The sequence below is a fragment of the Berghia stephanieae genome, chromosome 7, assembly GCF_034508935.2.
Source record: "Berghia stephanieae isolate SIO BIC M18660-M18661 chromosome 7, UCSD_Bste_1.3, whole genome shotgun sequence".
Taxonomy (NCBI): Eukaryota; Metazoa; Mollusca; class Gastropoda; order Nudibranchia; family Aeolidiidae; genus Berghia; species Berghia stephanieae.
The window spans coordinates 15,304,820-15,317,011 of record NC_088366.1 but is presented as its reverse complement, the minus strand read 5'-3'; the positions used below and the strand labels follow the sequence as shown (position 1 = coordinate 15,317,011).

General features: G+C 32.3%; 1 protein-coding gene across 2 annotated transcripts; it reads left to right on the top strand.

Annotated features, from left to right (window-relative positions):
- On the top strand, nucleotides 1-10,410 carry LOC144976769 (arrestin domain-containing protein 17-like). Of its 2 annotated transcripts, none has more exons than XM_078921187.1 (8): nucleotides 1-275; nucleotides 938-1,074; nucleotides 2,356-2,481; nucleotides 2,913-3,124; nucleotides 4,475-4,657; nucleotides 6,013-6,222; nucleotides 7,211-7,355; nucleotides 8,902-10,410. In XM_078921187.1, exons 2-8 carry the CDS (start codon nucleotides 960-962, stop codon nucleotides 9,381-9,383), a joined length of 1,473 nt encoding a protein of 490 aa, XP_078777313.1. In that variant the 5' UTR covers nucleotides 1-275; nucleotides 938-959; the 3' UTR covers nucleotides 9,384-10,410. The 2 variants fall into 2 exon arrangements, with proteins under 2 accessions (XP_078777313.1, XP_078777314.1); XM_078921188.1 differs by having other exon boundaries at nucleotides 31-109.
- Nucleotides 10,411-12,192: the final 1,782 nt, after the last annotated feature.

Below are 12,192 nucleotides of genomic sequence, written 5' to 3'. Positions count from 1 at the left end.
GATCAAATAACCCAACACTAAATCAAGGCTGTTTACTTCCGCGTGTCAAGTATCAATAAAGTGGATTTTGATTATTTCTTCAATGGCACAAGACGTAATATCGACAGAAGTGATTATAATATAAATAAACCATGCCTTGTCTGATATTCAAAATTACTTGAAAACCCCCAAAGAGCCAAAAAGGGTTCAAATATGATTTGCCGAATAGAAATACGACAGAAATCCAATTCTAATTGAAATCTAGCAGACGAATTACACGTAATCAGAATATTCATGTAAGAATATAGGGGACGTCTAAAACATAACTAATGGCAATTAAAAAAAAAAGTAAAACATTTTGTGAGTTCTCATTGTGGTATAATTCATGTCAACGCACAGATAAACACATGTAGGGGACGTCTATAACTATCTATAACTAATGGCAATTAAAAAAAAAAGTAAAACATTTTGTGAGTTCTCACTGGTACTGGTAGATCTATAATTCATGTCAACGCACAGATAAACACACGTTTTTTGATTATTCGTTAAAAATCAGTGATAAAGTAATAAAGTATGGATACCACAAATAATGAATCGAAACTTATTCAGTTATTAAATTATTAACGTACTTTTGGACCCAGTTCAGTGAGTTACGAGATGCAAGATAAAAAAAATTGTTATGATTCATAAACTTGTAATACAAAAGAAAACGGTATAAAGGCAGCTTAACACGGGGTCAAATCCTGTATAACATTTCTATTTTTTTTTAAAAAGTAAAAAAAGTGAGAAGACTTCCTTCAAATTTGAATGGATTTAATTTATAGATTTAAAAATGTCCTCTTTAAAAAGATCACCATCAAGACCATAAATTCTTTGTTTTTAAAATTTTTTTTGAGGAGCTGTCTTTTAAAGGTGCACGTGAAATTTTTATCCCATAAGTTATTTCATTATATTTCAGTTTCGGAATCAGATAAAACGAGATGAGAATCGAACTGTTTGAGCTACGTTTCAACAATCAACATGCGATTTACACTGCCGGGCAAACCGTTACTGGAAGTGTTGTTATCAAACTAACTAAAGCCACCTGGATTAATTGTAAGTGGGGCTGTTATTTGTTGTTATTTTGTATTGTGTGCGTTTTTTGTTTTATTAATATATTTATTATGCTAGTCAATTTTGTAAACAACATTAGGCATTGAGCTCCATTTCTAATGTATACTGTCTTGAGCTTCACAAATACATATTAAACCATTTTATTTCGTATATTAAAAAAGACACGATAATAATTGCTTATAAGCTGCAGTGGTTACTATTAGAGTGTCTTATTTTAGCTTTAAAGGTACAGTGTCATCTAAGTGAATGTCCTTTTTGGCTGTTAGGATGCTGGTATTGAAGTTATTGGGTTTTTTTTTTATTATTCTCCAATTCTACCTAAGCCAACCAACGAAATATAATCAACATATAGCTTTTTTCTTTCAAATGTGTCGCTTTGAGAGCCAATGAATGAAAATGATCAGTCTATTTGATTTATACATGTATTCAAACAAGTGGTATTTTGTATGCACCTCCCCCCCTCCCCCACCCTTTTATTATTCTCTCTGTTTTTATTTTGTACCCCTTTTTCTTTCCCATTAAGATTCATTTTTTTCAACACGGCATCTATGACAACACTGGCAATTGCTCTTCATGTAAAGATGGTCACTAAAAATTCGTTCTTTAGAACTACTTATATGGCCCATGGAGGGTCCATTGTTTCTATAAGGTCAACAGTGACAATAACATTTCCTTGTCGTAGAAAAGGTAGAAAATATTTTTTGGTTCGAATTGGGATCATTCATTATCAGTCATTTTTGAGTCGAGTTCTCTATTAACTTATCAATTGGGATTCCTATGGCCATCAGGACATGATAATATTTTAGCTGTAGGTTTTGCTTGTGTGCCTGTCTCATTCTTTCTTGTAATTAATCCATCAAACAAAAACAAAATGTCATCTAAATAGATATTTCCTCCCATTCTCTTCATGCTAAGCCATTCAGAAAATATATACACAGACAGTCATCATCTGATAAATAAACAAAAGCACAATCACCAATCAACATCGTGGTCGATGAGCTATTGACTCAACTCTCTCATACACATCTGGTTGCTTGAATCGTCAGCTGGTAAAGGAAGCAATGGATACGTAATTAAGTGGTTTGATAAATATTAGACAATAAATTGCATTATTGTGAAGCACCTCTCCCCGCTCAGAAAAGACCAGGCCCTGAGAGTGAAAGGTTTGATGAGAAGAAAAGGGGGCACTTAGACAGAAGAAGCATTTAGCTGGCTGATGCTCTCATGGAATGTATTTTAATTTTAAAACAACTCTTTTCTCAGGTGTTCTTATAAGATTCAGTGGAAAGGCCAGATCACGCTGGGAGGTAAATACTGGTGATTCTACAAGGACCTATCAAGCAAATGAGGTGTACATTGATAATGAATATTGCCTTTACCTAAGTCAGAGTGAGTATGTAATACATAAATTGTGACTTCTAACTATAACCGTGGAAATGACTGATAAAATTTCACATTACTATCACTATTAGATTTTACAAGAGAATTTCTCCAATGTGACATTTTCATGGTTATAGTTTTATCACCATTAGTCATGGACATCCAACTTCAAGTCTACAAATGCTACACTCAAAGAAATTTTCTTTTCTTTATAGCTTCTTGACAGTGATAAAAAATACAAGACACCTTGGTTTGTGAAATACAATAGCCTCAATGTAATTTTGGGTATTTTATTTTTTACTTTATTGATCATTAAAAAGTAATGTGGAAAACTGCAATTCTGAAAATTTGCAAGGAACGAGGGTGGTTGTAGTTCAGAGACAAGCCTGTGTTTTAGTTTGGAAAAATTTTTTAAACTGTTTCTTTTCTTTCCAATGTAGATGACAGTGATAAACACTCCCCTGGTACACATGTGTATCCATTTGACTTCACTTTATCACCCGAAGTACCATCGTCTTTTGAGGGGCGCCGTGGATTCATCCGTTACAACTGTATTGTAGCCCTGGACCGAGGATGGAAGGGTCGATTGGAAGTGGAGCAAGATCTAGCAGTTATCAGACATTTGGATGTAGGAGCCTTGCCAGATGCTGGGGTGAGAGATACGTTCGATGTCTATAAAGCATTAGATCTTCAGTGTCCAAAAGAAAATGGGAAGGAATATCTTTTCTGGTATAAATTGTTGGAAAATGTAACAATTTTGCTGTTAGGATGATGATATTGAAATTATTGCTTTTTTTTATTATTATTATTCTCCAATTCTTGTATTGGGAATTCCTTGCTTATTCAATTTTTGAACAATTGCTATTTTATTTGGTATAGAAAAAAAACAACAACTGATGTTGAAAACATTTTCCCATAATCAGTAGTTTAAAAAAATGCAAATAAATAAATATATTCTTACATCACACTCAAAGATAAAAGATATTTGTGTGCATAAATGTGTTTATAGAATGACTAAAATCCATATCTGAGATGACCAAAGACAAAAGAAGATCCAATGAGATGTGCATGATTTTTCCTGCTAGCACAAAATATATTGAATTGCCTATTGATTTGAATGGTATTACATTATATTTGAAGAATAACATTGTTTTTAATTTTGACACAACACGTCTTGTTTACATTCGAATGTGTTATAACGATGAGAGTGGAAGTGTTGGTGAGTTTATCTCGATGTAATAATGCTGAAAAGTATTAAGTTGACCTAAGAATGATAGATCATCTTGAAATGTATTATGATAAATAGCTGAAATTGAGTGGATAGGCAATCATCGGTGGTAAAAACGATAAATATGCATCACAACAATAGAAATACAGTCAAATTGGTAGGAATAATCACCTTTTTATTTAATTATGTATCTTACATCTATACTTTGCCAGCATTGCATATTTTTTTCCCATGTTTTTTAAATCTTTGAAATAGTCACCTTCATCTACTGCTCAATTTTCTCTTTGACTTTTGATGACCACTCTGGACTGATAGGATGGCAAATGTATCCAAGTGAATTAGGAAGTAAACTTGTTTGTTCCATTGATATTTGAAGTTCAGTATTGCCGATTTTACTGACGGCTAAGAAAATAATACTATTGAATATTATTTGCAGTCCAAAATTAGGCGCTTCCCAGAAATGGTGCTCAAAAATTGCTATATTGACTTTGAAACTTTTAAAATCAAACTTGCTTCACTGCAAATTTATCTGTTAGCAACTTGATGCTAAGTATTCTCCTATATCATAAAACGTCAATAATTTATTTGTTTGGTTTTTCATCATCATCCATCGTGGCTTGTGCTCTTGAGCACGTTGCCAGTCAGCTGTCTCCACGAATCATGATCCTCTGCAGTGCGCATGAAATCTGTGTTGCTTTCACATTTGGCCATTCTTAGGTTATTTAAATAATGGGGTTTTACTTTGTTTAAAATATTTTTTCATCTCCCTCTTAGCTCCCTGTAAATGTCGATGAAGAGGACTCTTACGAGGGATGTTGTTGTGACTCTGGCAATGTGTCTGCCACTCTTCGTCTACAGAAGAGAGGCTTTGTGTCCGGAGAACCTTGTTATTTTGATATCTACATCAACAACCAGGCAACCTCTTCAATCCGTGGAGTCTGCTTGATCCTTGTCCAGGTTTGTGAGTGAATGTGGAATTGATTGTATTATTGGAGATCCCGCAATATTTGTTGGGAAATAAAAGGAATTACTGACAGGCATTTATCTATTTTATTAATTATCCTTCTCCATTGTGGACATTAATACAGAGTTAGATGAATCTTTTGAGCCATCAATAATAAAAATCGGCCTGGTAATAAAGTCTGTAGTAGTCCTTCAGAGCCATTAGGCACATGGAGCCGGAGTTTATCCCGGTTTCTATAACGTGAAATGGACAATAGCATTTGCTTGCTATCCTTTGGATGGGATGCTAGTCTATCGCAAAGTATTTTCTACCAGATCTAACAGATCCAGCTACCCAATCACTGCTGGGTGGACACGAAGGTCAGAAAAAAATCTTGACTGCACCCGGGATCGATCTCGGTTCCTTTGCATGTGAAGCAAGTGCTCTACCATCAGAGCTATCGGGACCCCCCAATAAAGTCTGTAGGTATGCGCAAATTACCAATCATTATGCCTTAGCAGATTTTATAAATAATCATTTGAGTCAATGGGTGATACAATTATCCTTAATTTAGAAAAAGATGGCAGCTTACTTGTATATCATCTGTAAAAATAGTTATATAATTTTTGGATTTGCCAGTAATTCTGCATTCGTTGACAAAAATTTAACATGGCTGTACAGAACAATTTTGACCCCCAACCCCATTATTTTTTTTTTTTTAAGAATAGATTATTTCTGGCATAGAATGTAGAATTTATTGTTAACTCACCATGCTAAACCTGGTCTGACATACCTCAGTTGCACCGACCTCCAATCTCAGCGACCACATATTGTTTTGGAATTTTTTACCGTTTTTAATTGGAGGTAATCATTGCACTGCAACATAGTTCCAATCAAAGGTGACCATGCCACTGATGTCTTATTCCCAACACTACTTTCACTCTCCTCAAATTTTCTAACCATAAAAATGAGGATACTAATAATAATAATAATAATAATAATAATAATAATAATAATAATAATAATAATAATAATAATAATATATGAATATATAATGAATATAATTATATTAATATATATTATATTATATTATTGATTGATATTGATGATATTATTTTATTATTATTATTTCTTATTATTATCCTTATTATTATGTTATTATTATTATTATTATTATTATTATTATTATTATTATTATTATTATTATTATTATTATTATTATTATTATTATTATTATTGTCGTTATTATTGCTATTACTACTACTATTATTGTTACTATAAAACTATATAATAGAAGACAGCAGTCATGAGATTTCTCAACTGCTCTTTTGAACCATTTTAAACAAATATACTTTCATATGAATTTCAGACTGTCCACTACACAGGTTACAGTCACAGCCTATTTTCCTCTGGCAATCCAAAGTACCACGACAAGGTCAACAATTGGACCTTGTATGAATTGGAGGAGGAGGTGAAATCTATGGAAACCTCCCACTTCTCTAACCGTTGTATCATTCCAGCTGTAGCCCCGTCCTTGCTTGAAGGCTGCAATATCATAGAGATTATGTATGAAATACAGGTCAGTTGTATGAATGTCTTTCCTTTTTTTTGTGCGACACTGTTTGATCTTGTAGTATGAAACACCCAACTTCTTATTGGTAGGTTCCAGGTTCAGGTCCTGCAATCAGCCGAGTAAAGTTGAATCCTTTACTCACATTGGCTCATCATACTCAGGTGTATAATTGGTACCTGATCGTTAGCAGCATTGTCTCTGTCGAATATTTTAAAAAATAAAATAATAGTGTCTTACATATGTCATGTATTATGCATGTCATAATATGTGTTGTTGTTGGATTGGGACCTATTGTAAAGTTCACTGTGCACATTTTCATGGATATTGTCCTATATAAATGGTCACATTTTTTTTTTTTTCCTTTTATCATTACAAAAATTTAAAAAAATAATCTATGATATATATTTTTATCATCAATGTAATGGACAGCAAGAAGGTAATTGCCATTCCAAGTTTTCTCTTTATGAACATCAAGGCCAGATAATTCAACCATGATGACTTGGGTTTAAAACATGTTTTAAACAATTTTATATTTTTAGTTTGGGTTAATCTCTTAATCCTTAATTTATCCCTGTGAATTCCTGGTTGATTTATTTTGATAATGATGTGCCTTTGATGAAATTAGTAAATATAGGTTCTACGGACGGATGGTGTGCTTCTGATTTTTTCTGTTCTAATTAATGACTTAGAAGACCACAATTGTAAACAGCGGGAGAGCAGTACCAGTCATTCATTGAAATTAGTAATATGCTATAGTGCAATTGATCAAATTTGTTTGTTTCCAAAGGCACATTGAACGTAAAAGAGTTAAATAGCACAAAGTATCTTTAAAGAATATTACAACAGTGTGACAACTCACAAATTCAAAAAGAATTTCACAGGACTTTGGAAATTTTGGAAATTCTTCCTTATTTCATTTTACAAATTATATGTTGTGCTTACATTTTATTTTGTTTCCTCATTGATTATCAAAAAGATTTATCTTCCGCTGTAGATGCAAGTTCCAGTGGGATGGCAGACCATGGCTGTGTCCAGTCCTATCTACATTGGTACAATCCCTTTACGTATCAGTGAACGTTCAGACAATCACAATTCTCACAGTCTGTCTACCTCTCCTCCTGTAAGACAGGCTCAGGATGGTAAGATTTTTACTAAATCGGCTATGCGGTCTTGTAGTATGACACTCTCCCTCTTACCGGATGGTCCAGGGTTAAAATCCCGCTCTGAGCAGTGTATAATTGAGTTCTTGGAAATGGCTCTTTGCTCACAGTCTCTCACCGTCCTCAGGTTTAAAATGAGTACCTGGTTGTTTACTACATTGTTTCTGTTTGAAATTAAATTGTAATATTGCTTCACACATGTCATGTCTTGTCCTATATGTTAAGGGTTGCTGTTGGCTAAAGACCTGTTGTAAAGTGCTTTAAGCCCATTCAGTAGATATTGCGCTATATAAATGCTCAAGTTTTTTTTTTTGTTGTTTTTTTTTCAATTACACATTCTATCTAGAAAATTTATAATGAATGAGTGAAACAGTAAGCAATGTTGTCCAATGCTTTAAAACTTTAACGCAAGACTGAATTTCTTTTAAATCACAAACACACCTGTTGATATGCAAGCAGAATTTAAAGCCTGGTTTGCACATTTTATCAGATTGTTTAAAAAAATCTGGCAACATTCATCTATCTACCCAGCAATGCTAATGATTAGGTTACCGAGTGCTGGGTATGATGCTAGATCTCAAGGAAAGAACTCTGTAAGAATAGCTTCCTCTTATTCAGAAATGAGCGGTGCATAGTCTCATCTTGTAACAAAATCAAGCAATGTTGAACATGGTTAGTAATGAGTCAGGTGACAACGATTGCCAATCCCTTTAGTTGTGTTTTTGAGTAAGGTATTTTAATACATTAGCCCACTCAGGTGTTAAAGACAACCTGGCTGTAGGCAGTAATAGAGATTGTAAAAGTGATAATAGCAGTAGATTATCTATCATGTGACTTGTACTTTAAAAAAATAAAATTTGGTCTTTGTGGCCTGCTGTTGAACGAAATGAAATATTGTGAAGCAAGCTAAGTGCTGTGAAACTGTTTTTGTTTTAAAAAAATTTAAATTATAGTTTATATGATCTGATAATGTCAAAAATACCGTTTTATCTCTCTAAAACAATTACAATCACTTAAACAAATTGAAAAATAAAAGATATAATATATATATATAATATATATATATATATATATAATATATATATATATATATATATATATATATATAATAATATATATATATATATATATATATATATATATATATATATATTATAAATATATATATATATATAAGATACAATAAATTAAGCCCCCGTGATAAATGGTCCATGATTATCATTAAAGACCAAATGGCTCATTAGAAAGGGTATCTTAAGTGAATCAGATACAGTGGTCAATTGCATAAAACACCTGGATTCTTTGTCAAGAACAATTTGTGTTGATTACTTAAGTGTGTCTTTAGAGTTAGCTCAAAATTTCATATTTAATTAGGTCATATTGTGTGTCAAGATAGCACTTCTTCACCACTGTGACATACAAAATGCAGTTATTGATAATGACTGATCGCATAATTAAAAAAAAAAAAAATTCTAAAATACCAACTAAAGATAAATAGATTTATTCATTTTCCTTGTATTCACAGCACCTCCATCTTATGAAGAATGTGTGTTTGGCAGAATGGAGTCCCAAGAGGGCCACAATGCACAAGAATCACGCTATCTAGAAGAGGAAGAGGTAGACGACAACCAAGGTACTTCTGCAGCCGCTGATAATTCAGCCGCTTCACGTCGGAGCCGTTTCCACCGCCTTCCCAGCTATCCTTATTACAGCATGAGTCATTTCACAGATGACACAACACATCCTGACTCCAACTCTTTTGCTCCTCCTCCTCCTCCTCCCCCTCCTCCTGCTCATACATCCACAGCCCCACCACTTCCATCAAGTCATATAAATTCCATCTCAGGTAATTCATCTGATGACCATTACCCACATTTGCTTTCTTCACAGCCGTCCCAGGATGAGGCATCAACAGAATCCGTTCCTCCCCCTCCCAGCTATGAGTCCTTACAGAACTATTCCATGGATGCGCACACCAGATTAATATGTAATAATAATTCATCGTAAAACTGTGTAAATATATTTCTCCCAGAATCTCAATCTTGTAGATCTTCGAAAGTCAAAGGGCATCATTCTTACAAAAAATTTCAGGTATTTCTACAATGAACAAGATGAAGATGTGTGATATAGCTTTAAATGTGTTTTAAATGTTATTTTTCAAAGCGATATCAAATCCATATACATTTGTGAAATTCATGCATATTAAAGTTAGATGAGGCTGGATTTATATAATGATGAGTACGAGTTACAGATCTTTGCGTTCATAACTTGCCATTCATTCATCAGCTATTTCTTAATTTTGAAGGCTGATCAATTCAATACTGGTTGAAATCATACAGATTGTGACAAAAAAAAAAAAAAAGAAAAGAAGCATTTTTGGGATTTCAACTTGAAATACAAATTGCATATGAACTATTGTATTCCCACCACTGCAAATCTTGCAAATCAACTGAACAATACAAATTCCAATCACACGACTCATTAATTTATCTTGGTGTTCGTATGAATGTGAAAAAAAAAAAAAAGCTTTAAAAATGAAAGATTCATGGTCTTTGACATTTACTGATTTCAGTTGCATGTTATTCCATTCCTGTGTTGTTCGAGGGGGAAAAAAAAAACCCCAGCCATTTTAACTGCCAACACTAGTATTAATTCACTTAACCCTAACACCGACTATATCCGTAGTTTACCCGGGTTACTTTTACCCCATTGCCTATTTAATACATTTTTCTGAGACAAATTACAGGCGTAGTATTAAAGTTAATGTTTTTAGTTTTTACATTTTAATGATAGTTGCGCGTTTTTAATACATTTTTTACCAATTTTGAAAAGTAGCAAAAATCTCTAGGATTGAGTGAGTTAAGGGATATAACTAAAGAGTATATGGGAAATTGTATTGGTCACTCCACTATCTTTACAATGAAGGTGTTGTAGGATCCTATTTAATCTCAGAAAGACAAAGTACACATTTCTTTACTAAATGTATATTAATTTACTAAATAAAATCGTAGAGGGAAACAAACAATAAAAAAAACAACATAAATGTACGGATTGGAGACTAATTGCCTCTTTTCCTTAAAAAAAAAATGGTTTGCAATACGAATTTAGATTATTAATCATTTTGAACGATAAAAAAAAAATATTATGCAATTGGGTTTAAGGGCAGTATTACATTATTTTCAATTAATAAGTATAAGATAATAACAGAAATTCTCATACTAATAATAATAATAATAATGATAATAATAATAATAATAATAATAATAATGATAATAATAATAATGATAATAATAATGATGATAATAATAATAATAATAATAATAATAATAATAATAATAATAATAATAATAATAATAATAATGATAATAATAATAATAATAATAATAATAATAATAATAATGTTGATGATCGTAATTGTAATAATAACAACAATGAAGACAATAATGATAATATGTTATGTAAAACAGACCAAGGTACACCAATATTTCTATTGCCAGACTTAAAAAAGAAATATATACCTAATAGTAAAAGTTAAATTGCAAACTGTTTTTTCTTTCTCTTATTTGATAATCTTTCAACATGATTAGATATTTTTGACATTTCTCTTTAACATTCCGTTATGATATTCCGTTTTATATTGACCTATACTTCTACCTGCCATTTTTAGTGGTACTAATGTTAAGCATTGCGAGTATGTCCCGTATTCATAGACATACCCAGATCTGATTTCAGAAGTGAATACTGAGGATATTAAAAAAAAAAAACCTTATGATCTGCAGATTTAATACTGATATGGTTTTCAAGCATATACAGTGGAATCCACATAAAGCCAACACTCTTAAAGCAAAATTCTGCTTAAAGTCAATACTTCTTGTTAGTCCTAACTTATCTATTCTTTTATATAAATGTATTCCATTTATAATGGATAAAGTCAACTTTGCTCAAAGTTAATCACTCTTCCATGTCCAGCCTTATCTGGATTCCATTGTAATATAATTTTCTAGGCGGGTGGTTGGATGGGAGCATCACCCTTGAATCATATACCTATGATGTTCGCATGGGTGTACGATCTGATAGTGATGTCGTTTCTTCTTCTCTTTACTAGCCTATCCTGCTTCTTTGGTTTGTGATTGTATTTTTGACAGGGGATATTTTTTTTTCTGTAAATCTTCTGCCTGTTTGTTCTTGGTTATTTATAATTTAGCTTATGATATCTTTAAGATTATGATTTTGATTTACATTTGTACTATTTTTGTTAGATTGCTTGTTTTTTTGTTTCAGCGGTCTCTCATATAACCTCAATTGTGTTGGAAGAGACCTAAAGCAACAAACAAACAAACATATAATTTTCTAGAAATCTTATAAAAAGTAATAAACAAAAATGAATGTAAGTGCTTTAAAAATTTTTTTTAAAATTCCAAACACGGAACGTTCCGGGCTCAAAACTCTTCTTCAGCCAACTGCAAAAAAAGAAAAACCCAATGAAAACATAAATAGATTACTAAAAAACCAGAACATCTGGTTTTTTTTTTTTTAGTAATATATTTATGTTTTCATTGCTTTTTTGTTGTTGGCTGAAGAAGGCTTTTGAACCTGAAACATTCCGTGTTTGGTATTTTGTTCTTTTTTTGGAGCTGTTATATTAATTTTTGTTAAGTACTTTTTACAGTCCACAGCTCCTAGCAGCTTAATATCACTTAGAAATCTTATACTACTGCCATTTCCTCAATTGCATGATTTTACATGTATATAAATAATGTGGGGGGGCCTGACACCTCAGTTGGTAGAGCACTCGCTAACAAACAAAGGACCGAGA

Coding starts and splice junctions, on each gene's coding strand:
- LOC144976769 (XM_078921187.1), top strand. CDS start 960: ATGAGAATCGAACTGTTTGAGCTACGTTTCAACAATCAACATGCGATT. Junction 3,125..4,474: donor GAGCCTTGCCAGATGCTGGG/GTGAGAGATACG, acceptor TCTCCCTCTTAG/CTCCCTGTAAATGTCGATGA. Junction 7,356..8,901: donor TGTAAGACAGGCTCAGGATG/GTAAGATTTTTA, acceptor TTGTATTCACAG/CACCTCCATCTTATGAAGAA.